General features: G+C 36.5%; 1 protein-coding gene across 1 annotated transcript in view; it reads right to left on the minus strand.

The window, feature by feature from the left end:
• Window positions 1-12,318: 12,318 nt before the first annotated feature.
• The window catches only part of LOC135082205 (uncharacterized), a 46,229-nt gene continuing 31,846 nt past the window's right edge, over window positions 12,319-26,701 (minus strand). Inside the window, exons 19-38 of the mRNA XM_063976974.1 lie at window positions 23,101-23,298; window positions 22,659-22,785; window positions 22,071-22,223; window positions 21,671-21,831; window positions 20,704-20,868; window positions 20,214-20,351; window positions 19,651-19,818; window positions 19,332-19,439; window positions 18,990-19,231; window positions 18,838-18,890; window positions 18,487-18,696; window positions 18,158-18,388; window positions 17,941-18,047; window positions 17,740-17,863; window positions 16,891-17,064; window positions 16,409-16,536; window positions 16,201-16,323; window positions 15,972-16,094; window positions 14,762-14,922; window positions 12,319-13,340 (exon numbers count right to left, since the gene is read on the minus strand). Of these exons, the coding sequence (XP_063833044.1) occupies window positions 13,070-13,340; window positions 14,762-14,922; window positions 15,972-16,094; window positions 16,201-16,323; window positions 16,409-16,536; window positions 16,891-17,064; window positions 17,740-17,863; window positions 17,941-18,047; window positions 18,158-18,388; window positions 18,487-18,696; window positions 18,838-18,890; window positions 18,990-19,231; window positions 19,332-19,439; window positions 19,651-19,818; window positions 20,214-20,351; window positions 20,704-20,868; window positions 21,671-21,831; window positions 22,071-22,223; window positions 22,659-22,785; window positions 23,101-23,298 (3,165 nt within the window). The 3' untranslated portion in view covers window positions 12,319-13,069. The remainder of the gene's footprint in view (window positions 13,341-14,761; window positions 14,923-15,971; window positions 16,095-16,200; window positions 16,324-16,408; window positions 16,537-16,890; window positions 17,065-17,739; window positions 17,864-17,940; window positions 18,048-18,157; window positions 18,389-18,486; window positions 18,697-18,837; window positions 18,891-18,989; window positions 19,232-19,331; window positions 19,440-19,650; window positions 19,819-20,213; window positions 20,352-20,703; window positions 20,869-21,670; window positions 21,832-22,070; window positions 22,224-22,658; window positions 22,786-23,100; window positions 23,299-26,701) is intronic.

Below are 26,701 nucleotides of genomic sequence, written 5' to 3' on the forward strand. Positions count from 1 at the left end.
ATCATCATCAACATCGCGCTGATATAAAGCACGTGTGGGTTGCTGAAGATTGACGCATTGCAGCAGGGCTCGGGGCCGTCACAACAACCCATTTTTGGGTCTGATCTGTTTACTTGGAAATTTCAAATACCTACAATTCCTACATTCTACTGGCTGACTGTTTTAAGATTTTGCAACTTTGAAGTGACAAAGCTTGTTTGTTATTCGATCAAAATCATTTTGGTTGGTTTGGATTTCTTTTTCTGTGATATTTGATGTTTTGGTGACTTCAGATTTCATTCATTGTTGACTTTGACATAGTGTCATAATATATTCTTATCTATGACTTTCAATCTCAGCATAGACAAGTTACAGGTTGATATATAAAAAGGAGAAACCCAAGATCAAAGAATATATTTACCCCAAGATTCAATAAAAACCGCATCGAAATCTGTTCAGCAAAACGCGAGATAATCGCGGACAAATATACAGGTTTTTACCATTACCATATAAGTACACACCTAATCCTAGAAACAGATAAGATAAATATTCATTCTTACATAACTTAATTGAGCTTGGAGTAATATGAAGTATTATAAGGAACAATGACGAGATTTCGTGTGTATCAAGATCAAGAGTCTATCTATACCTCAGTTTTTGATGGAGCTCCTATGCTCTAGACCTAGAGAGAGCACACGCTGACGTAGAGAAAGACCATAAAATACCAAAAGATACGGTTGTACAGCTGCAACGTGATGCTGATGCGAATACGAAGTTTTACAATCCACTACCCTAACAAGTACCAAACCACTACCTTTCTATCGCCAATGAATTTTATGGCCCTGCGCTTTACTGAGTCTAGTCATAGGTCTAGTGTATACAGGGTGTCCCAAAAACAATGGATAACCCTGTAACCATCGATAGGCCTCGCCATGGTCTCCCTAACGTCCAATTTTGACCCCAGTAAAAATATTACCGTTTTCAAGATTTTTAAGTTTTTGTGCATTTTTAGAAAATTGCCACCTGCGATTACTTTTTCTTATGCCATTTCTACAAATGAGGATACATTTCAATCTAGTTTTTTTCTTTATCACAAGGGATAGTCGGGCTATCAAAAGAAAATATTAAAGTTCAACAAACTAGTTTAAAATTATGAAAATTTTAAGAAATTACAGAGAAGAAGGAAAAATTAATTCATTGTCTTGCACTTTTGATCAGCCATCGTGTAAAAAAAATGTAGGAAGACCATCGTGCCCATTACCTTAAAAACTTCCTTGGTTAATTGAGATTCTGAAAAAGTATCACAAGCTTATGTATTCTGTATTATTTTTATCTTATGGCTACTTGAATAGCAACTAGTATGAAAACTGCAAAAATGAGTTTTTCTCGTAATAGTTAAACTAGGACTGCATAGTGGCATTAAATACAAATGGATAATTTTTAGCGTAGGAATTTTAATAAAGCAACATTTTATCATCATCATCATCATCATTTCAGCCATAGGACGTCCACTGCTGAACATAGGCCTGTACCCCAATGATTTTCCTAATGACCGCTTGGTAGCGGCCTGCATCCAGCACCTTCCTGCTTACCTTTATGAGGTCGTCGGTCCACTTTGTAGGTGGACCTCCTACGATGCGCTTTCCGGTACGTAGCCTCCACTTGAACCCTGTTGCCCCATTGGCCGTCCGTTCTGCGTTTTTGTGATTACTTAATTTTTGTTTTAAACCTTATAAATGTGCCTATAGACAGATTCCCGTGATGATACACGGCTCAGAAACGTGGATTTTTTGCACAGAGTGCTATGGAAGGGGCTATGCTCGGGTTTCTTTACGAAACCGTATCAGAAATTAGGAGACCTGTAACGAACTGAACGAATGAAGCCACGATAGCCGAACGGTGAAGGGGTCGGACTGGCCGACTCGTGATCCGGGGAACGCGGGTTCGGTCCCCGCCGCCGCTCGACTATTGTGGTGAGCTCACTCGTGACACAAGCATATTTAGCTTAGTACGAGGGGCTAACGGGAGTATTAGTAATTTGTGTAATAACAAATTAGTTACTAATAATCTTTAAAAAAAAAAAAAAAAACTAAAGTCGCTGACATAGCCCGACGGATCAGCAAGCTGAAGTGGCAAAGGGCAAGGCACAGTAGTTCGCAGAACTGAGGAGCAGGGTTCAAGTGGAGGCTACGTACCGGAGAGCGCATCGTAGGACGTCCACCTACAAAGTGGACCGACGACCTCATAAAGGTAAGCAGGAAGGTGCTGGATGCAGGCCGCTACCAAGCGGTCATTATGAAAATCATTAGGGTACAGGCTTATGTTCAGCAGTGGACGTCCTACGGCTGAAATGATGATGATGATGATAAAATGTTGCTTTATTTAAATTCCTACGCTAAAAATTATCCATTTGTATTTAATGCCACTATGCAGTCCTAGTTTAACTATTACGAGAAAAACTCATTTTTGCAGTTTTCATACTAGTTGCTATTCAAGTAGCCATAAGATAAAAATAATACAGAATACATAGGCTTGTGATACCTTTTTAGAATCTCAATTAACCAAGGAAGTTTTTAAGGTAATGGGCACGATGGTCTTCCTACATTTTTTTTACACGATGGCTGATCAAAAGTGCAAGACAATGAATTAATTTTTCCTTCTCTTCTGCAATTTCTTAAAATTTTCATACTTTCAAACTAGTTTGTTGAACTTTGATCTTTTCTTTTGATAGCCCAACTATCCCTTGTGATAAGGAAAAAAACTAGATTGAAAAGTATCCTCATTTGTAGAAATGGCATAAGAAAAAGTAATCGCAGGTGGCAATTTTCTAAAAATGCACAAAAACTTAAAAATCTTGAAAACGGTGATATTTTTATTGGGGTCAAAAATGGACGTTAGGGAGATCATGGCGAGGCCTATCGATGGTTACAGGGTTATCCATTGTTTTTGGGACACCCTGTATACAGGATGGAATTTTGTAATGCCACCTGGAGGGAAAGTACTCATAATATTGTAGTAGAAAATTTATCTCAAAGAAAACATTCCTTTATTTTTGAAAAGAAATAGAACTGCATTCAAAGATTTCCAAAAATTTGCTTGCCACACCCGGGAATCGAACCAACTAAAATATGTTAAAAATTACCCCCTGTATTTTTATTGCATCGATCGTTAGGGTCAAGTATAAGGATGAAATCTCTCTAACAAACTTGATAAATCAAATGAAAGGAAATTCATAAAATCTTAAATTATTTTAATTATGTACAGAAAATTGTATGGTATGGTAGTGAATTTTCGAAAAATTTTCGAAAATCTATGAATTCTTTTCAAAAATAAAGGAATGTTTTCTTTCAGTAAAATTTTCTATCTGCAGTATTAAGAGTACTTTCCCTCCAGGTGGCATTAGAAAATTCCACCCTGTATAGTAAGTTGATTTGTCCCTGTGATGGCAGCAATTAAAGGCAACTTGCATGAATATTTATAGTGTAATATCAAAAGATGTATGTTGTTACACATACTCCGCTTCGGTATTAGCTGACACGGAAGATGATAAAGTTATTTAAAATTTTAGAAAACCTTAAAGAAAGCCCTGAATCTACTTGTCTTATTTATTGTTTGTTCCCCAAATGCGAAAAGTTTCATGTACAGGGTGACTTTGTTATCAGTATCCAAATTTTTTTAATAAGCTCGTTAGAACAATTTGACAATACAACTTTATCGTAATTATTTTTAATTGTGGTATTTTTCGCAAAAAAAAATATTGAAAGTCTAATTCGCGGGTGCCCATATCTTAAGTTTTAAAGGTTATTGCTTATTTTCGCTCACCATTATGTCTATTAAGCTTTGCAGTTAACTGTGTGTACATTTTTTTCCATGAACGAAGCAAATTTTCCACGTGAGTCAATTTGGACACCGCGCGCAGCGGATGAAAATAATTAAATATGGAGAAAAAAGTTTTGTTTTCTTTACGTAAATCAATTAAGTTACTGATTCTGAGTCGATCCTGAAAATTTGGATACTGATACAAAAATCACTCTGTATGTATAGCCTGACCAGGAACATAAAAACCCTCGCCATGTTGCGGAAAACTAATGGTACTAATTTCTTTTAATGGCAACAGTAACTGAAAACTTCATTGACGTGTCACCTTGCATGTCAGTCTGTTGCTGTCAAAGTGTAAACAAACTTTATTTTAAATGTGCGCAATTGATTTTGTGAATTAAATTGCTAAAATATTTTTATAGTAGTGAAAGAAAAGTGGTTCACAATGTGTTAAAGTATTTGTCGAAGAGAAATACTAAGGATTCGGACAATATTTTCATTGAATAATGTTTCCGACAAAGGTTGTCAAATTGACTGACATGTTTATCGTATAGTACAGTCCACTATGAAAATTAGCTGTGGTTTGTTTCAACTACCAATTTTAAAATTTTTTGTCACTTTCTAAGTGTTGAATTTTATGGAATTGGGAAAGAAGTACCGAGTTTGAAGCGTTCATGAGCAGACATTGCAGTTGAATATTCAAGTTCTGAATTTGATTATTGATGAATAATAAAATAAATCCTACTAGCTCGATTGATGGTTTCATTTAATTTATTTAAACCAGGTTACCTATAATAATATTTTTTCGTTAATTTATGAAAATATCAAATTAGCCCGTAATCCTGAATCCTGATACATAAAGTTAGCCTATTAATTTAACACAGGTACGACTGTACTCAGTGTTGCACTATCAAATGCAATTGACGCGCCTCTATGCCAGGGTTTTTATGTTCCTGGTCAGGCTATATGTTAATAAAACAAAGTTTATATTGAAATCAATTTATTATTTGAACTTACATCTTAATTATAAAACACAATCACAGTTTTGATATGGATAGTTAAACTCAGTTAAGTACCAAGGCAGGCGGTCTATTTTTCCGATTAGTGATCCGTATTCTTATAAACTAGATTGATTTAGGTAAACATAATTAAAGCCTGACCAGGAACATAAAAACCCTGGCATAGAGGCGCGTCAATTGCATTTGATAGTGCAACACTGAGTACAGTCGTACCTGTGTTAAATTAATAGGCTAACTTTATGTATCAGGATTCAGGATTACGGGATATTTTCATAAATTAACGAAAAAATATTATTATAGGTAACCTGGTTTAAATAACTTAAATGAAACCATCAATCGAGCTAGTACGATTTATTTTAATATTCATCAATAATCAAATTTAGAACATGAATATTCAACTGCAATGTCTGCTCATGAACGCTTCAAACTCGGTACTTCTTTCCCAATTCCATAAAATTCAACACTTAGAAAGTGACAAAAAAATTTAAAAGGTAGTTGAAACAAACCACAGCTAATTTTCATAGTGGACTGTACTATACGATAAACATGTTAGTGTCCGACCGAATGTTCGGTTTCGGTTTCGTTTTCGGTTGAGTTTCGGTAAAAACACGAGTTTCGGTTTAGTTTCGTTTTCGGCGGCAAACTTGCCGAAACTACGACCGAAACCGAATGTGCATTCGGGAGTTTCCGCGCTGTTATCGGTCATGTTCGGCGCGTTAAATTAGTGAATGAATCCGATCAGAGCCAAGCCAATGTCGTGATTCGCTCGTTTGTTTGTTTGCTGTTAGTTTTGTTTTGTTGTGGTGGCGAGTTTTCGAGTGATTTATTTTGAATTTGGTAAGTTTTATAGTAATGACTATAGTGCATTTTATGGTGATAATATTATGGATTCAGAGTTTCAAAGTTCATTTTAGTATTTATCACCAAGGTATCCAAGTGGCAAGTACAGTAGATACTAACTTACGTACTACCTACCAATTTTGTTTTGAGAAATTATTAAGGTAAAAGACCCGACCATGCCCGACCATGGGACGGGTTATGTAGATGTTCTGAATATTGCGTAATTAAAAAAAATTTAGACTATAAATCCTTCTTTTTTAATACATAATTTGATACCTTTTAGAGTAAAAAGGAACTTTATAAGTTCAATTTTAATGCAATTTAAAGAGAAAACAATAAAGACTGACTGATTATAACAACGTTTTCTTTTTTTTTTTTGTAAGGAAGTTTCGGTTTCGGTTTCGGTTTCGGCCGAAATAGACACCGTTGCCGAAATTCGTTTTCGGTTTCGGTTTCGGTCCTAAAAACTTGTTTCGGTCGGACACTAAAACATGTCAGTCAATTTGACAACCTTTGTCGGAAACATTAATCAATGAAAATATTGTCCGAACCTTAGTATTTCTCTTCGACAAATACTTTAATACATTGTGAACCACTTTTCTTTCACCACTATAAAAAGATTTTAGCAATTTAATTCACAAAATCAATTGCGCACATTTAAAATAAAGTTTGTTTACACTTTGACAGCAATAGACTGACATGCAAGGTGACATGTCAATGAAGTTTTCAGTTACTGTTGCCATTAAAAGAAATTAGTACCATTAGTTTTCCGCAACATGGCGAGGGTTTTTATGTTCCTGGTCGGGCTATAAGTATTTTATTTTATTTAGGGCCGATTTTTCAATCGTCAGTGGGTCTAGAGCTAGACCTCAGATCATAGAAAGAGAATAGATATGAAGTCGCGCGTAACTACAACGAGAACCAGTGTCCCCACATTTCCCCCACCACAGCTCCCACACATACATTCAACTTGTAAAAACAAAGCGACTGAGAGTCTACGACAACATGTGCAACCGGCTTAAAAGTGCTGTGATTGGCCAGAAGGCGTGCCTTATGGCCAATCAATGGCCGCGTGACGTGACGCACACTTTGAAAACGCTAGTGAGAGAACAAAGATAAAATGGAGTCGACAAGATATCGATACTTTAAATCGCTAGGGGCAAGGCTCGATACTGGTTTCACAAAATGCTTATGTATGAAAACCTTTTTATTATTATACGTTATTATTAACTACTATCACGCATTTACTTTTTAATTATGGCGATCTGCGTACCGCAATTGTTTATCAAAAATAATGCCTAAGTTAGGCTTTCAACTAGCTCTTATAGTAATTACATAGTTGACAGTTACTAATTACTTCTACTGTTATTATTTTTTTTGTAAAATCTTATAATCGCAAGTAACACATCATTTTTTTATTTAAAACTAGCGGCCGCCCGCGACTTCGTACGCGTGGATCCCGTTTTACCCCCTTCATCTATCTTACGCGGTTTAGATTTTTTCATACAAATGTTTTTTCCCGCTAACTCCCGATCCCGTGGGAATTTTGCAATATCCTGTTGTAACTAAGCTTTAAGTTTACTAAGGTACCTGCATGCCAAATTTCAAGCGTCTAACTTAAGCGGTTTAGATTTTTCATACAAAAGGATTTTCCCGTTAATTCCCGTTACCATGGGAATTCCTAAGTATACTATAACCTGCCCAGGAGTATGAAGAATAATCGTACCAAGTTTCGTTAAAATCCGTCAAGTAGTTTTTGTTTCTATAAGGCACATACAGACAGACAGACAGACAGACAGAAAGACAGACAGACAAAAATTTTATTGATTGCATTTTTGGCATCAGTATCGATCACTAATCACCCCCTGATAGTTATTTTGGAAATATATTTCATGTACAGAATTGTCCTCTCTACAGATTTATTATAAGTATAGATTACAAAATAGAAAATTATAATTTACTTCTATTTTATCGATAATAGGAAACCGCATTAGAACACGCGCACGGCACTATGTTACGACCGGCACATGCGGCCGTACTGTGTATTTTCACACGACAGTGGATATCGGAAGAAATTAAATACATTGCGCAGTAGTTGAGCATGACATAAAGTGGTTGCTAACAAATCGTCAATGTACAAGTGTGTTAGAATTTTTATCACCACTGATTTCGATATCGCAGTAACTGTTACGGCACTGAATTCGTTCGTAAAAATGTTAAGGCTTGGTATTTCTTCTAAAGTAGGTATTTCGCGCTGTCAAAATCTGCGCGCGCAATTCTTCGCCGAAAACAGCGCGTCAAAGAGCTCCCGCCACAATTTCCAGCTACACAGTATAGAAATACGCAGTTGGTTAGGTTACTTCCTTCCCTTCAAGCGTCACACTCACAACACTTTCTACTAGAAATCATATCCAAGTGATACAAATTAAAACACCTTTCAGACTTTTTGGGAATATAATTATTCTAGAATCGAATAAATATAAAATATAACTGCAGAAGTAAACACGGTTCAAAGTGGCCGTGGCGTTGCCCGACCTTCTTGAAGTTCTGCGCCGGCTTAAAGAATTTCAAGATTACGTCACCCGACCTATCGGTAGGCCCTTGGGAGCTTGAGCGATTGGAATTTTTTATTATGATAAGTTACTCTTAGTAGCGATTATTTAGAGCTTGGATAATAAATTTAATTATAGTTGTTGCAATTCATGAAGCTTTGCATGTGGTTAATAACATTAATCAGTATAGGTACGCATCAATTTTGTTCAGTCTCTTTGTTTATTAATAAATAAAAATATCATACTAAAATTGCAGAAATATATTTGTTTGTATTGGTCTGGGTGTTTTCTTTCTATAATATGTATGACGTATGTACGGGGTTCTGTACCTATCGAAAATTGCTATGAGCATCACACGCGGTTACCTGCGTACCTCTGTGCACTCATGGGAGTTTAAGCAGAGGTCCCTAGAGTTTGACTTTGAGCTTTGTTTATAGTCATTACGAAGCAGACTGATGGGAAACTGCACTGTCTTGAATTCGAAAGGGTAATTTGACGGTGTTTGGGGAATTCTAGGAATAAATACAGAGTCTCCTCATTGAGATTGAGACATTTCAATTTGAGATTTCACTTGACATTGAACACAATCTGAAATGGAGTTTTCAAACACTTGTAAAAATAAAAAGTAATTAAATCAAAGGCACTAAGTAGTATTGATATCAACTTCGAAGAAAATGACTGCCAAAATTACTTTCTACCCGTTCCACACGTCTTTCATGAATTATATTAAGGTATTGTTAAACTAAATTTCAAGTAGATTGAACCAAGGAATCACTTTGTCCCATACAAACTTTGCCCCCTTTTTTCACCCCCTCTATTTCATGACCCCATTTCGGAAAATCTTTTCTTATGAGATGCCTACGTCATAAAAAGAACACACCTTCCAACTTTCAGGTCTCTACGATATCCGTCAGTCATTTAGGACAAAGCATTTTTATTAGTTGTTCAAAACTCTATCGTTCCAGGTATGTCATTGACAGGAGGGCGCTACTATCTTAATGGGTTATTCATTAGTCCACTTGACATTTCAGAATCGTTTGACTTTAGATACCTAAGCGATTTGATATTCGGAGTCTTTTAATGAAATCAAGTTCTGAAATAACTTGAGGTGTTGTACCCGATCAAGCTTTTCATTGCAGGACAGTTAAATAGTTTTATTATTAGTTTCTTCTCTAAGTCTTAATTTGTCAGAGTAGGTAAAGGCTCCATGAGAGCAAAATTTAGCTTTATAATAGTTTTTAATTTTTTTCTTGAAATATTTGACGCCTTGTAATCTCTTGTAATCTCTCGTTAATATAGGTCCACACAAATAAAGAATGTTTGACTTCGACTTTAATAATTATGCTCTTACATAATTATAAATAAACTAGCTTTCCGCCCGCCGCTTCGCCCGCGTGGAATTTTTTGGTTTTTATATAACCTATTACACTCAGAATGATATAATGTGGCTTTCTATTGGTGAAAGATTTTTTAAAATCAGTTCAGTAGATCCCGAGATTACCCCTACAATTTAACAAATTAATATACAAACACACAAACTTTACCTCTTTATAATATTAGATTATAAATAGGTAATTTGAAACCCTATTGTGTTTTATTCTTTTTTTTATTTTAAATATTTCACGATCCAAACTAATATTTACTGTAAGTAAATGCTAAATAGTAAATATTAGTTTGGATTGTGAAATATCCTACTAATATTATAAAGGCGAAAGTTTGGATGTCTGGATGTCATGATGTCTGGATGTTTGTTACTCTTTCACGCAAAAACTACTGAACGGATTTTGAACTTTACAGTATTATTGTTTATAACCCAGATTAACATTATGACGATATGTGGCAAATAAATTTCAATAAATAAATAAGACGTGTCTAAAAGCGCCATCTATCGTCATTGGTTAAAATCTACAGCACTGGACAAACTACGGTATGACGTTCGTAAATATTCATTCGGGGGAAACCGTGAAACGCCATTTATCAACATGGGTAAAATGAGGTAAAACATATCTAACGGGGGTAAAACGAGGTCCACGCGAACGAAGTCGCGGGCGGCCGCTAGTTTATAATAGGTAGCTTTCCCTCCGCAACCTTATTGGTATTCCATGTATGTGTCTTTTAACTGAGTTCTGTTAAACATTTCATGTAAAATTTGTCCAATTATAACTCTATTTACATCTGCATCTGTAAGCAAGGATTCATGTTCTCCAGCCCAGATGCCGAGTAAACAGAATCGTCTTTCAGTGACGTGCAGCTGCCCCTATATTTGACCCACTGACCTAATTTTTTATTATTTATTTGTGTCAGTGTGCTCTTCTAAAGAGTGAAGACGATTGTATGTAGGTACTATTAAAATGTAATTTTAACTCATTGGTTTTGTCTCATATTTGAGGAATGTACTATGTATCATGAGTAGAGTCTTCGTTTAAAAGGATGCCAACGATTTAAATTTCAATAGGTAGACAAAATTCAGAATTCTTAATTATCAAAAATTTTAGCTTTCTCCAGTAACACTGGTATTATTAAACTGTGACTCATCAAAGTCATCATTGTCAAAAATATTGACAAATCGAGAACTGTCACGGCCAAAAAACTGGCACGCGTCCGTCCTCCGTAAGCGCCACCGCGCGACTGATTGAGATTGTCCAAGCCGTCATGGGCGATTTTTTCCACATTTTTTAACATAGTAACTAAATAAGACGCAATATAAAAATTTCATCCGTTAAAAGCCCTCAAGTTATTTCTGAACTTTAGTTTAGTAAAAGATTCAGAATCTCAAATCGCTTATTTTAAAAATAAAACCATAATTAGAAAACGAATAGAGGTAACTTTGGGAATTTATTCTATCGAGTCAACTTTATCAAATCGTGTTTCCATCCGTTAATAGCCCTAGAAAATATCCTCAACTATGCCCAAAAAAAATTTTAGCCTTTTATTTTACTGTTTAGTACCTCAAAAATGAAAAATGAAAACCTCATTTTCGCCATTATCTCTGTTACCCGGCCTTAAGTTTTTTTTATTTATAAGCAAAATACCAATGGATTTGCAATACTTACATGTAGTAAATGACTCCATTGTTCCTGTAGTTCTTCGTTTCACTTGTTTTATTGCACGTAACGACGCATTATCCAAAATATCGGAGAACATTTCCTTAGTACGACTGAATCGCGACTAACCTAGCTACGCGGCCGATGTTCGTTTCTGGGCATATCGCGGAGACACGCGCCACGCCCCCGTTTCACATCTATTCCCTTCTATGATCAGTGGGTCTAGTCAAAACGCACTTTAAAATCGCAAACCCATCGCAAACCAGTCGCAAACAAATAAACAAATCGCAAAAGAGGTCGATAACAAAAAAGGCTTAGTCAAACGGCAAAAAATCGAATCGCAAAGCCCTACCTATCGATAATCGAAAGACTGGATTGAAATTTCCCATACAAAGGCTTAGCCAACATGCATTTAAGACTCAATCAAAATCGAATCGAATCGCAACACCCGCCATTTTCATTGCGATTACTAAAACCCCGGTGATAAGCTTCGATTCGATCAAAAACCAATAGGGTGAGTTGCACCACCTAACTTTGACCGTAACTATGACGTTAACCGGTGTTTTTTGTATGGAGTTTGACAGATTTAAGACGTTTGTCAAAGTTAAACTAAGATGGTGCAACCCACCCTAAGGCTGTTTTGACAAATCCGTATCGCGATGTCGTTTTGACAGTTAGTTTGACGGCGAAGCATAGACATAAACAGAGAGCAGAAAGAAGGAAGAAACAAATTAAAAAAAAAAGCTAAAAAAAGTAAAAACAATCGCAAAGTCATAGACATTTTTTAACTTTTATTCGATTTTGAATGAACTTTTATATCGCCGCGTCGTTGGTGGTTCAATGTGCATTTTGGCTGCCATTTTCCGATCGAATCGAATTACTGGTGACGCGGCGACTGACATTAGTGAAAACTTCATATTGGTTTGCGATGGCATTTTGACTAGACCCGATATCTTCTAACTGAAGAATATCCTTGTCATTTTGACACATTTCCCATCCTAAAACTGTCAATGTGCCAAACTTATTCTTCAGTTAAAAAATATCCGACGAATGAAAAATCAGCCCTTAAATTGATGCTCTTTAGTTTTGATTACATTTCAAAACTGGTTTTGCAATGTTGCTTAATTATGCTAAACATTATTATAAAGTCATTCTTATCATTGGTTTTCAAGACAAATGTAATTAGTCCATTAAAAAAATACCGACGCGACGGTATTGAGAACCTCCTCCTTTTTTGAAGTCGGTTAAAAGCAATACTCAGGCGTATAATGCAATGAGTAAGAGGGCCTGCTTTTCCTCGTAATGTCCTATTAACTAAATTATTAATATTTTTGTTTCTTGCATTCTTCGCCGACAAGAGTCAGCAATTCAAAGAAAATTCATTCATTTCGTAATTATAACGTCAATTCCAAATATTAAAACAAAACTATTTTGTTTACCTACTGCAGGGCGCGTCTTGAACAATATTTTCGGTACTGAACAAAATGAACAAACATTTGGTTCACCCCGCGAATATTGGCAACATTATTTTTGTAATTTGTCGTGCACACTGCAGCAGCTGCCTGTTTTTTTTTAACAGTCCGGTTCAAAATAACTGTACATAAAATTAATTTGTTTGTACGTAACAACTACCTACGTCCTACATAATAATATAATTATTTACAGAGTTTAAAGAATAATTATCTCAATTCATATTCCTTTTTTAATATCTTTTGATAAAGGTACTGCAGTTTTCCACAGAATTCTCTGAAATAATCTTTGGTGGAAACATCAGCAAAACGCAATAGGAAAATTGTGACTAAAAGTTTTAGTCTGTTTATTTCTCCGAGTTGGAACTGAAATATTTAGTTTTGGCCATTTCAAACAGCACTTTGCTCATGTTGTCGGAGGTTTCCCTGACGAGGAAATTGAGATGGCTGTCAGGGTTGGAGAGTAGGACGTAGGGGTAGTCAAACTCGACGGCTTGACCCTTGTCCATGACTAGCACTCGGTCTGAATCCATGATGGTGACGAGCCGATGAGCGATAGTGATCACCGTGCAATCCGTGAACTGCTGCCTGATGGTCTTTTGAATCAAGGCGTCCGTTCTGTGGAAAAAAGTTAAGTGATGTGAGATAAGCATTAATCATCTATTTCTGCAAAACCCCTATATCAGAGAGAACAAAGTCTGATATGTCTTCCAAAGTCTATTTTTCTTATTTCTTACTACTCTTAGACTGAGTTGCACCACCTAACTTTAACGGCAACTATAACGATAACCGGTGCTTTTTGTATGGAGTTTGACAGAATTTTGACGTTTGTGAAAGTTAAAGTAAGATGGTGCAATCCAACCTTAGTCAATGTCGTAACCAAACAGGGAACTACTTACTGCACAAAGTGCAATAACAACTTTATGCGACCTACTTGGGAATGAACCAGGACCGGCCCAGGACTTTGTTCGTTACAGTTTAATTCTCAAATCAACTTTTCACTATGTACTAAAAAGTAATTAGGCAGTATGGATTCAATATGTTCTTCAGAATAAATTAGAAAACACGTCTGTGGACATGTTGCATCCAGTTTTATCGCGCGCAATGTTCTCGCGGGCCTACTGCGCCGTTAATTTTTATCGCCGGCCGGGGAATATTCGACATGCCGCCGCCGCGACCAAAATTAAAGCGATTTTTGTTTTTACAACAACGCGTACGAAAATAAACTGGAGTATGGCATTTTTGCGGTTATTAAAAACCGCAATTACACTGCAAATAAATAATTCGGACGAGGTCAATCGTTATTATTGGATTTGCTCTATATTCTGGTTACGTCTGCCTGCTTTACCGCAATTTATGGAGAGGGGAGAGAGCAGTGCATTGAAAATAATGTGGTTAAATTGAAATTAAGAGTTCAGACCGACTGTCCTGTTTCACCGGGCCGATAAATGAGTCGGATGCATATTTGCACGTGTATTTCAACACTGTTTATTTAGACTAGAGAGACCCGATAAAGTTGTCGGCAACGACATATTTACCGGACGCTGAACGAACAGCCACGATGCCCACGATACCGCTTGGGCTGGTTTGATATTATATTGGCATACAGCTTTGTATTGCACCATTCAAACTAGATGGGCCGACTATACGGGGAGTCACTTTGCTCGACTCTAGTGAATGTGTCGGTGCGATTAAAGTTTTCCGATATCAAATGAACACCGACGTCCGAAATAGCCTCGACATGGAATATTATGCTATCTTTTGTCTAACTGTAACATCCTTGTACCCGTGTTTTTAAAGAGAAAAGCCATTTACAGATTACGGGAGAAACCACCTCTTTTTTACCATGAGTCAGAGGTACAGTGGAACATAAATTCACGTTGCTTTCCACTTATTATAACTACCGGTAATTTCGGCAGTCTGATAAAATAGCTGTGACTCTACTAAAGATGATTATTTAAGATATTAACCCAAAAAACTGTACAAATTCGTACAATATAAATACCCATAACTAGAAATGAATAAAGATGGCAACTTACTGTGGGTCCACATTGGCTGTAGCTTCGTCCATGACCAGCACTTTGTTGGAGCGCAGCACGGCGCGCGCGAGACACACCAGCTGTCGTTGTCCCATCGAGAAGTTTGTCCCGCCCTCGGACACTTTGTAGTCCAATGCTGGGATAGCGTCTTTCAGCTCTACCTAATGAACATTAAGTATTTCGTGTCAATTGTAGTTTGTAGCAAACCGAATGATACATACCTATGTTAGGGCTCCAATACTCTAGCTAGAGTCTAGATCTTTAAAACTTGAAGTACAAAAGCTCCAAGAGTGAATAAGAAACTTCTGGACAAACTCGCTCTATTATAGTATGGTACGATATTACCAATCGATATTATCATAGGGAGGTCATTGGCCTTGGTCTGTTGTTCTATTTTAAAATGAAAATCTCTTGGTTTTCTCAGTGATTTTCTTTTACAGTGTGAATTTGCGAGAGTGAAAACTAAAGTAACCGATATAATTTTTAGAATAACCACCCTGAAATAGCTGTGTTGGTCACGTCGGTCGTAGAGCGCGAAACCGTTGGGATAAATGAGTTTTAGAGTGCAGATATAAAGTAAAGTAAGAGAACTGCAGTAAATTTAGGAATACCAACCGAATATAAATGGCGTGAACTGAGATATACTGCCGACGGGGCATGGATATCGCAAAAAGTAGGTAACTACTTTTGAAATACTTAATTATTTAATATTTTTTTCATGTTTTGATTAGCTTTATTTTGTTGCAATCGTTGTATGGGATTAACTATTTATTTTATTTTTGTCTAGCGATTGGAAAAACGGCTCTAAGGGTGTCGTTTCGGAAACTTGTCAATCAGCCTTAGTATTGTTTGTTTTACAACTAGCTGGTGATAATGGATTAACCATGACATTAAGTATTTTATAACGCTTTAATGCATTACTACTAATATCATTTTAATTACGTTTTATATGTAGCACACGAGTTTACTGGATATACTTATATTTCGACAAGAAATAACCTAATTCGCTAAAGCTGAGTTACACCGCCTAACTTAACAGTAACTATAACGATAACCGATGTTTCTTGTATGGAGTTTGACAGATTTTTGACGTTTGTCAAAGTTAAAGTAAAATACTTTAACTATGTCAAACGTCAAAAAAAAAACTCAGCCTTAGTATTTTTAAGTTAATTTAGTTTTGGGCTACACGAAGGTTTAACTTAAGTTTTACCTGCTCCAAAGCTCGCCAAAGATCATCGTCACTGTAGTTGTCGAATGGATCCAAGTTGTACCGTACTGTTGCCGAAAACAATACCGGCTCTTGAGGTATTATTGATATCTTCGACCTTAAATCCTACGGAATAAAGATGATTTTAAATTAACTTACAAAGAGTCGCATAAAGAGTGTCACAAGTTACGGTACTTTTTGGAATGTTCTAGTTACTTTATTGTTTAATTACCTTCTTGGCAATGCCTTGCGTATCGACGCCATCAATTTTAATACTTCCTTCGATATCGCATAACCTGAATAGAGCTGATATTAATGAAGATTTTCCTGCTCCGGTTCTTCCGACTACTCCAACCTGCATAAGATTAAGACAAGCATAAATAAATAATAATAATCATAACATACATAGGTATATGCATTTAAGAATTTCAAGGACTTACTTTCCACCCATCCTTGATCTGAACATTCAAATTCTTGAGAACATAAGGATCGTCAGGTCCGTACTTCATGTTTACGTTCTCAAATACCACGCTACCACTGGTAGGCCAGGTTTGTGGTGGGGCTGTCGCTGAAATTATATTCAAAATATTACAACTTTAATGTAAGATAGATAGTTATTTATATGGGTTGAAGCTACTGCAGTATCACAGTTCTAGTATACACAAGCAAAGGTCTTCTCAGAAACATTTTAAGATTGATTCGTGAAACGTCAAACCAAACTGGAGAAAATTATAATAGGTAATATTTAATGATAAGACCGCCTAAATTGTGTCCTATTTTTGTATGTTTCTATCTTTTTATATTTAAAAACTTATAAACTATAACTAAAGGGTCAAAATATCTGGGTCACAAAGGCATCCAACAATGGTAAATAACAAAAACAAACACATTAACACTATCGTCAAGGAGTAACGTTACTTACGTCCGTCATCCATGTACTTTTCCTTAGGCAGGTTGGTGTATTCGAGGGTCCTCTCTAAAGACGTCATTTGCGCGAGGAAGTCGGCGGTAAACCGGGCCGCCATCTGCAGCAGCATCGTCAGCACCATCGTCTGGCTCACGGCCAGACCCACAGTACCCACAGGGATTATGTCCCCTGCACCACAACAAATACTATGATAAATAATAATCAATCTAAGGCCAATACTGGGTTTAACTCCGTGTGGTGACGGCAGAGTAGTTAGAATAAATTTGTCATGTCATGATGAGATGTCAAGATGTCATGTGTCGTAAGACTTAAGAGTCGACTTAAGGACTACACATTAAACAGAGAACGGGCAGCAGAGCGCTCTCTGATAAATTTTAATATGAAACTGTGATCTCCAACCCGCCTGCCAAGCGTGGAGATTATGGCGAAACCCTTCGCTAAAGTGGAGGCTCATAGTCCAGCAGTGGACTGTAAGGAGCCCCTTATGATTTATAATGAGAAATTTCAATCGCAGTCATCAACAACAGCCGTTGATGATGACTGGGATTGAAATTTCATTCAACTCATCATCGTTATCATTAGGAAACTATTTGTGAGTGCTATACTGATACAAAGATTAACCCCCGGTTGCTAAGTAAGTACCACATTATTTTCAAATGTACGGTTGACCTCAATAGACATTATTTTATCTATGTTATCATTCGTTATTAAATCAGATTATCTTTAGTTTAGCATACTATATTGTTATACCTAATATAGAAATTATGAAAAAAGTTCACTGACTGATACAAAACTGTATGAACTATAATATGAACAAAGAATACTCGTATTAGGAGTATTTACCAAAATCAATGAGAATGAAGATAGCCATCACTATTCCAAGATAGACAAGGCATAGAGCGTCTATGTACAGGCCAAACGCTGATGATCCTCCCAGGAACGTGTAAAATGCGCTTGAGTGGAGATTCTGAAAAAAGAACCATTCCAGACATCAGAATGCCATAACATTGTAGAGTTTAAAACCTTAAATACAGAAATATTTACCTGTGCTAAATCAAATTGCTTCTGAAGTCTATCCTGAGAGTTAGAGCATCTTATGGTTGACAATCCTGATATGGTAGAGTTGATCATGCTAAACACAGGACTCTTTGCTGTTGAATACAACAAATAAAACGTATAGACAACTTGTATTAATTATTAATTGGCATTTATAAAATAGTAGCACAGTTAAAACGTTAAGTTTGTAAGACTTAGTACTTACTGGTACCCTCCAATCGCCTCACAGCCTGTGCTGCGTTCAGGTAGAACTTCAGCAAGAATACGAATATCAGCACCAGCACAAAAGTAGGGATGAGCGTCCAGGGCAGAGCCATCGCGTTTATCACCAGCACGCTTGCCATAGAAAAGTACATTTGAAGTGTTTCCAGCATACTTCTAGGTAATAGTTCATCCACTGCACCCAGATCCTTCGAGAACCTATTGAGAACTCGACCTGCAAAAATTCCATCGTATTTTTAAATTAACATAAAAAATAAGGAAAGATAATAAAAATAAGATTTTCTTTCACAGATGGTTGAGTTTGAATCATACCCGAGGGATTAGTGTCAAAGAATCTTTTAACAGCCATGATGAGGTTTTTAAAGACCATGTCGTGGATATTCTGCGAGGCACGCATGCACGACACGACAAAAGTTATGATCCTCAACTGAGAGAACAGAATCACGGTCAGCACGCCACCACCGTACACCCATAGGTACTGGCCGTTGGTCAACAAAGTTAAGTCGGTGTTCAAACCAGGATCTGAAAGTGAAATAGATAATCTTAAACTGCAAAGTCAGCATGAACCAGATTCAAACGTTTTTACTCAGTTAATGATGACTTGTCGATTCTAATGATATCAATCAATGAAACCATGTAAAGGAGTTCTGTTTTAAATCTTACCAGGCTCTTGATCTTCAGGAAGATCTTGAACGTAGTCCTCTACAGCATTAGTCCTGTACAGAACATCAATAAAGTACAAATAGAAGAACTTTTATGGTCGTAGCTTTGGTTATTTTTAAAAGTGTAAAACTTGAAGAAGATTAAAAACTTGCCACATGCTGAGCCAATAGTCCGTAAATGTAGCCGCAGCCTGCGTGACGCTCAGAGTCAGGAGCGCAAGCAGTAGTATCGTCCAGGATTGCACGGAGCGCAGGTACGCCCATACGACTGACCACTCCAGGTTACCCTTCGCTCGTTCTTCCGCTCCTAAGACTTGTTCCTTTTCATATTCAGAATCATCGGTCATACTTTTGACGGATATTCCTCGTTTCATTGATGGACGTTTCTTTCCTTGCTAAAAGTTCAAAGATAAAATTAAGTAATTTTTAAGGTCCAGGGTGTTTTCATCAAGCTGTTTTCAGAACTTAAATGCACTGATAAATATTTGTACTTACTGGATCAGCGGCATCGTCATCATCGTCTTTCATCTCTGTCAATAGCAATGAGAAATCTGTGGCCGATTTAACTAGTTCATCGTAAGTGCCCATATTTTCTACAGAACCCTGAAAAATCAAACGTATAAATACAATGAAGATTCCGCTAGAAGGTAATGCGTACGTATTATACATATTATGATAGCTCTACACTTTCATAGGGAGCCATTAGGGAGAAATTTGTGTTTTGGATAAAAATAATTGATCTTGAACCTTATGCAACCAAGCTAAAGGTCGAAATAATTTGGGAACTACTCGTACCAAGCTAAAGAGAGTCTACCTCGTTCAACACGATGATCTGGTCGGCGTCCCTGAGGTAGTGCACCTGGTGCGTGACGAGCAGGCACGTGCGCTCGCGCAGCAGCCCTCGGATGCAGTTGTCGAACAACAAGCGGCCGACATTAGCGTCCACCGCCGACAGTGGGTCGTCCAAAAGATAGATATCAGCCTGTTGAATGTAACTTATTTTACAATCTTAGGGCACACACATCCGATAGTCCGAAGATTTGCCCTATCGCGATGTGTGTATAATTTGCTGCTTTTTTGCGTAGATAGTAAGCAGCAAGGACATTGCTCCGCTGTGTATGGCATATGGGTCACTGTAGGGGTTTTTATGCATGAAAGGCAGGTATTTGATCGCTATCGCACCTGGTGAGATGCAGTCTAGGATGGTAGATATCTACCCTGTAAGTGCCTATTCACTCTCGCCTTGAAAAGGCCCGGGTTATAGTGTTCAGGAAAGACAGCAGCAGGCCGCGAATTCCAGTCCCTAGCTACATACTCGTACATATAAGATGGTTGTAACATTAGTAAGATTAATGATAATAAGTTGGCTTAACTCACATCTCTGTATACAGCCCTGGCTAAGTTGATCCTGGCACGTTGACCGCCGGATAAGGAGACTCCTCGCTCTCCAACCAAAGACAGATCCCCGTACGGGAATTGCTTGAAGTCTGGTGCTAGACAACACGCTTCGCACACCTGTTAAATCATCATGAGTATTTTGAATAACATCGTGACTGATGGTAACGCATAGATACGTGGCTGATAATAACGATCATACATATTATCAATATAGCTACTTAATCAGCGAAACATACAATAATAAAATATTATAATTAAAGAATTTTAAAGTTGGACTCTGCAATTATGATCATTGTATACTCGTACTAAATGTATGTATCTGATAATCATTTGTCATTTTCCTATCTACTGTGTTGATTGAATCAAGGGCATACTTTTTTGTGACAAAGATGTCATGAGAGTTAATAAATGTGACATTCACAAATACACAAATCTATTAAATACATTGTGAATAGGAATTTATATATACCTTTTTATACTTTTCAGAGTCATACGGCATCCCAAAGAGTATGTTCTCCCGCACAGTGGCCGGGAAAAGCCAAGATTCCTGGCAGGAGTAGGACATGGATCCGTGTACGTTGAGAGAACCAGTCTGCGCTGGCAACTCTTTTAGGAGCAGCTGCAGTAGAGACGTCTGAAATAAATTACATTTCATAATCATCATCAACAGCCCTTTACAGTCCACTACTGGACTATGAGCCTCCTCCACTATAGTGGAGGGTTTTGCCATAATCCCCACGCTTGACAGGCGGGTTGGAGACCGCAGTTTAAAAGATTGATGTTTTTCAGAGAGCGTTGCTGCCCGTTATCTGTTTGATCTGTAGTCCCTAAGTCGCCTCTTACGACACCCGCGGGAAGAGTAGGGGTTGGTGACAAATGTATTCTACTCTGCCATCGCCACACGGCTTAATTATACGGTATTTGATACGGCAAAATAACTCGCAGCGTCCTTCGGTATATCAGGAAAATAAATCGATTGTAATAAATTGATTATTTTGATTGTAATAATTACTATCTGTGTAAATAAGCATTAATTTGATCTGTATTTATTTTATTGAATTATGAATATAATTGATGGGTGCTCCTGCTCACGTTTACCCACTAGATAACAATGTTGTAGAAAGTAAAGATAATGATTTTATTCTAGCTTTTGCCCGCGACTTTGGATTCCAGTCTGTCGCAGAAAGTTATCGCGCTCGCGGTTTCGATCAAAACACTCCATTTATACACCGAAATTATCGGTCCCCCATACAAGTTCAGCTTTTTAAACATTCATCTTTGTGACCAAAAGTAGCCTACAATCTCGACCTATGTCCTATCTATCTCTACATCAAAATTCGTTACATTTAGTTATACAAAGTTACTACCAATTAACTATTCTACTTAGTTAATTGGTAGTAACTTTGTATAACTAAATGGGTATAGATCGTCCATACCTTTCCAGAGCCTACGGGTCCGATGACCGCGCACAGCTTGCCGCGCCGTATGCGCAGAGACAGGTTCTTTAGAGTTGCGTCGCTCGGAGCGCCGTTCGTCCACGACGCACTCACCCCAGACAACTCGATTGCGAAATCGGTCGACTTATTCGATTGGATAGCTGTTTTATACAAAAATATGTGTTTAATAAGTACGTAATAAAATATAAGGACAGTGACTAAATATTTTTAAATCAAATGATTTCGAATTATATCGAGTTCTAAGTAGTGATCAGAGTTTATTGATTAAGATTTTGACAAAATTTTCCGTACTCCGTGTGTTTATGTTTATAAATATTCATTAGTCACAATGAAAAGGTAACAAAATAATATATGTAAGCCTTCAAAAGCAATTACTTACGCGTTTTGTTTGGTGTTTGATTACCAATTTCAGAATATTTAGTAATTTGCGGCGTCTGGTTTCCTGATTTTGTCTTTGAAGCAAATATGTTTCTATGAACACCATTTGCACCGTTTGCACCATTTTTTATTACAGCTACATCTTCCCGTTCATCTGTCAATAAAAACATAGAATAAGGCTGGGCTGCACCATCTTACTTTAACTTTAACAAAAGTCGAAAGTATGTCAAACATCATACAAAAAAACACCGGTAAACATAAGGTGGTGCAACTCAGCCTAATGTACTCAATACTGTATTCATTTTTAGAATCATTCAATTTAGGCTGAGTGAAATCAATGTAGAGCATAACAGGAAAGCAACACTAAGCAAGTAGGGTCTTAATGCCCAGGACATAGCGTCCAATTGATATTAATATTATCTAGGTACTTACATTTCTGCGTGCAGATTATTATCAATTCAATCATAATCATAATGTAGTATATCAACGGCTTACTAACTTTATTTACTTAATATAACCTGAGTTTGCGTTTATCCTTATTTTAGTTAGATACTTTATCTATTACGTTTTTTATGATTATGTTACTTACCCATCGTTAAGAAGCTCTGCATACGCTCGAGGGTAACCTTAACTTCTGACAGTGAAGCGATGGCTATCGGCAATATCATGGTTAAATTCATCTGGACTGAGCCCAAGAATTGCTGGATTGGGTAAATCTGAAAAATACGTGGCATATGAAAAACTTTACATAATAATCCTCAGTTTATTTTTAACCATAAACTAATGAATTGGTTCTAAATCCATTAAGGAAATTGGTCATTTTGTGTTCCTTAGATTGATGCGTTGTTGACTTTGTATACTATACATACAGTATGATGGAAATTGGAAAATAATATTAAAGAAAATGGAAAATACGGGTAAACACATTTTTTTCAGGATAGATTTTACTACTTTTGAATTCAAAAGTCATTAATAAAGTGTTCCCCCCCTTTTTCTCTAAATCAAAGCTTTAATAACATTTTAATCTTTACCGTGGTGGCGGCAACCATTGTCCCAGAAAGCACTAGGGTTAGCATCGTGAAGAATAAAATGGCGCGCTCCGTAAATAGCATGAAGCCAAGAATCACGCTCCGTATAAAGATAGACTTCCGGAGGGCCTGCATTTCGTAGGCTCGCGTTGCGCTCACTACTAATTGAAAGGGTTTCTCCCAGGCGTACATTTTAATGACCTGCAAAATAAACTACGCCTCAAAAATCTTGTTAAACACCAAATAACCTCAATCTGCGTGACGATTTTAGAAAACGCCGACGTAATTCATAAGTTCAGATGAAGTTGCAATGGACACATCGAAAGAAAGAAAGAAAGAAAGAAACATTTATTGCCTGGACATCACAAAAGACAAATGAGGTAAAATGAAAAAAAAAAAAGCAAATAAGACAGAGGTGACATAAAACATACAATGAATGAGCAAGTAAACTAAGCAGTGCCACCCTGTCGCACAGCGATGACCATCGCAATGGGACCCCACTCAGCATATGCCGTGGCCCCCGGTGAGGGAAGCCACAACGCTGGTTTTCAGTGTGCCCCATCGCATTATGTTACTCATTCTTTTCAGCTAGTGTTAGCTATTAAAATACGGTTTTAATTATATCCAAAATAGGCATTTTTTAAATTGTGTAAAAAATACACAGGCACGGTAATACTATCTATACAGTATTCCAACTCGGCCATATTTTTGAAATAAATGTCAACAGCCGCGCGGTACGTCACCGTATGACAACATGCGATAGGGCTGCCCACCTGCAGACCCTATTTTCATTACATCTGCCTACTTAGAATTTATATCTAGTTTTGTGTATGTATTTTGTGATTGTAATTTTTTTTTTTATTTTGACAAACAAAATACTATGTGAATGAAATAGGATAATGCCTTATGCTATGGGGCAATAGCACAGACAAAAATAGAGCCTTTAAAGCCCAAAAGAGATGCATCCGAGCAATCTGTGGAATTCCGCCTGGAGAATCATGTAGACCATTGTTTAAAGATCTTGGTTTATTACCATTACCTTCACTATACATTTTGGAAATCTGTAACTTTGTACAAAAAAACAAAGGATTGTTCAAAAAAGCGAATGACATACAAAACTCTAGACAGCGCAGAAACCCGCATAAATTGGTGTTAAAAGTTATTCCAAAATCTGACAAATACGGTAAAAGTTGCCTAACTATGTGTGTAAGAGTGTTCAACAAGTTACCGAATGAATTTAAAGATTTGAAGTCTAGACCGTTTAAACAGAAATTGTATGATTGGCTCCGTAACAAATTTTTTTACAGTATTAAGGAATATTTTAATCATAATTTGACATAGATAGAATTTGACATAAATACTTAATTGTTTGACAATGAATGTAATAGAATAATCTCTCTTTAATGTAATTTGATATAAATATTTTATTGAAATGACATTTTATGAAAATGATTTGCATGCTATTTTTAAAAGGCTAAACATGAGCACATTGTAAAAACCAACATCCTTATACCATGTTTGAAGCAAATAAAGACATTCTTTCTTTCTTTCTTTCTAAAAATGCATGTTGTCTTGTCATTAGTAGGTACATTTAATTAAAAAAAAATTGTGTTAAGATTTAGTAAAAAATCTTATAAATTTGCGACCATAAAATGTATGCGCCTCGACTTAGGCGTAGGTACAATATGCTTGATTATTATACCATTTATATGCACATGTTAATATGGGCTAGTGTTGGCTTATAAACCCATTTACCTAACACCCTGTATAAATAGGTACTTGTAATTATTTTTACTAAAAAAACACTTACTGTTTAAAAAAACAACACATCGTCCGTTTATTACTGTGGCACAATCGCGACACCCCCGACTTTTGCATGTCGAGCGCATACCGAGATTTGAATTTCGAAGGAAAGCTCGCGTTTCGTCCGTTTATATGAAGTTACAATAAATAATCTTTGGACAATAATAAATAATCTTTGGACAATTTCACACAGAGCGCCAGCTAGCCCCAAAGTAAGCAACTTAATGCTTGTGTTATGGGTGCTAGCTTAACGGATATACTACTTATATACTTTTTTTTTTTAAATACATACATATTATACATAGTCACACCCAGACCCGTCACAGAAATTAAAATTCATCATTTCAATTTCTGCCCGGCCGGGAATCGAACCCGGGACCTCTCGGCATAGTAGTCCGTTCTGAACCACTACACCAAACGGCCGACTGACAAACTGTATGATATTATTACCGTGATTATTTTTTAATAATTTAAAATTGATAAACTAACACAATTTCACGTTTTCAGGCTACACTTTTCACACACCGTTTTGCATTATTTGAAATCTATTTTACATTATGTAAATTAATTTAGTGATCATCGCAAATATTTCAAAAAATCTTAATAAGTGCGGAAGTAAAGATTTTGTTTCGCGCGGCATTTCAGGCGTTAATCAACACAGTATTTTTTTATGATAATTGATGATAATCATGCGATGATAAATCGTTTTCAGTTAACAAGCAAAAGTTATACAATCATTTCGGCATAATTAAAACATGACGTTGGAAAATGTAAAAAAAAGTCTAGAGTCCAGAGATTGAGCGAAATTCATTGAACTGAAACGTATTTATCTACATACGTCATAACATACCTATGTTGAAGCTAAGATTTCAAAGCTAAACTATTTATGAACGTTTTGTGATAGGTTGTGGTGAAGGCATCGAAAATTGTGGATATCTATATATATGTTACGATCAAAGTGATAAATGTGAAAATTATGAATAATCGCCGGTTATTATGAATAATTACCGCATGATTTGGTAAATGTGATTAATATGAGGTCATTTAAGTGTGTATAAAACTAAATAGGCGGCTTAGGCCTTGGGCCACCCCCGCCGCACCCTAACCTATTTTTCACTTTAAATCAAAACATTATGTTATGGGCATCATAGAAAAGTAATATTATGCAAGAAACATTCCAAACTCATTATGCCAAATTATATTTATATATGATATCAAAACGTTCAAAAGTTTGGTTGTACACGAGCACGTACACAAGATGTTGCTCTCTTTTATTAAATTTGTTACCAACTAAGGTTGAATTATTAAATAATCACTGGTAAATGTGATTAATTTATCACTTTTACCGCGACTGTCGGTAATTATTCACAATAACCGGTTATTATTAATAATTTTCAATTTTTCACATTAACCGTAACATATATAAAAGAAAGTCGTGTTAGTTACTCCACTTATAACTCAAGAACGGCTGAACCGATTTAGCTGAAAATTGTCAGGGAGGTAGTTTAGAGCCAGGAGAAGGACATAGGATACTTTTTATCCCGTTCGAAATAAAAAAAAGTCTGCTTATTTATTGCCATTAAGGCGGAACAAAGTTCGCCGGGTCAGCTAGTTTCATCTAAAACTGAATTAAATTTGACAGTTTAAATCCGGATGAGGACAAGGATTGAATATAAGAAACGGGCGACAATTACGAATCTAAGATAAACTTGCCCTTAATTAAAATTATAAATATTTTTCACTGTTATCGATGGCCCATTCTCTTCAAAAAATTTAGTAGATCGTGCAGACTAGTTATTTT

Source organism: Ostrinia nubilalis, chromosome 2, assembly GCF_963855985.1.
Source record: "Ostrinia nubilalis chromosome 2, ilOstNubi1.1, whole genome shotgun sequence".
Lineage (NCBI taxonomy): Eukaryota > Metazoa > Arthropoda > Insecta > Lepidoptera > Crambidae > Ostrinia > Ostrinia nubilalis.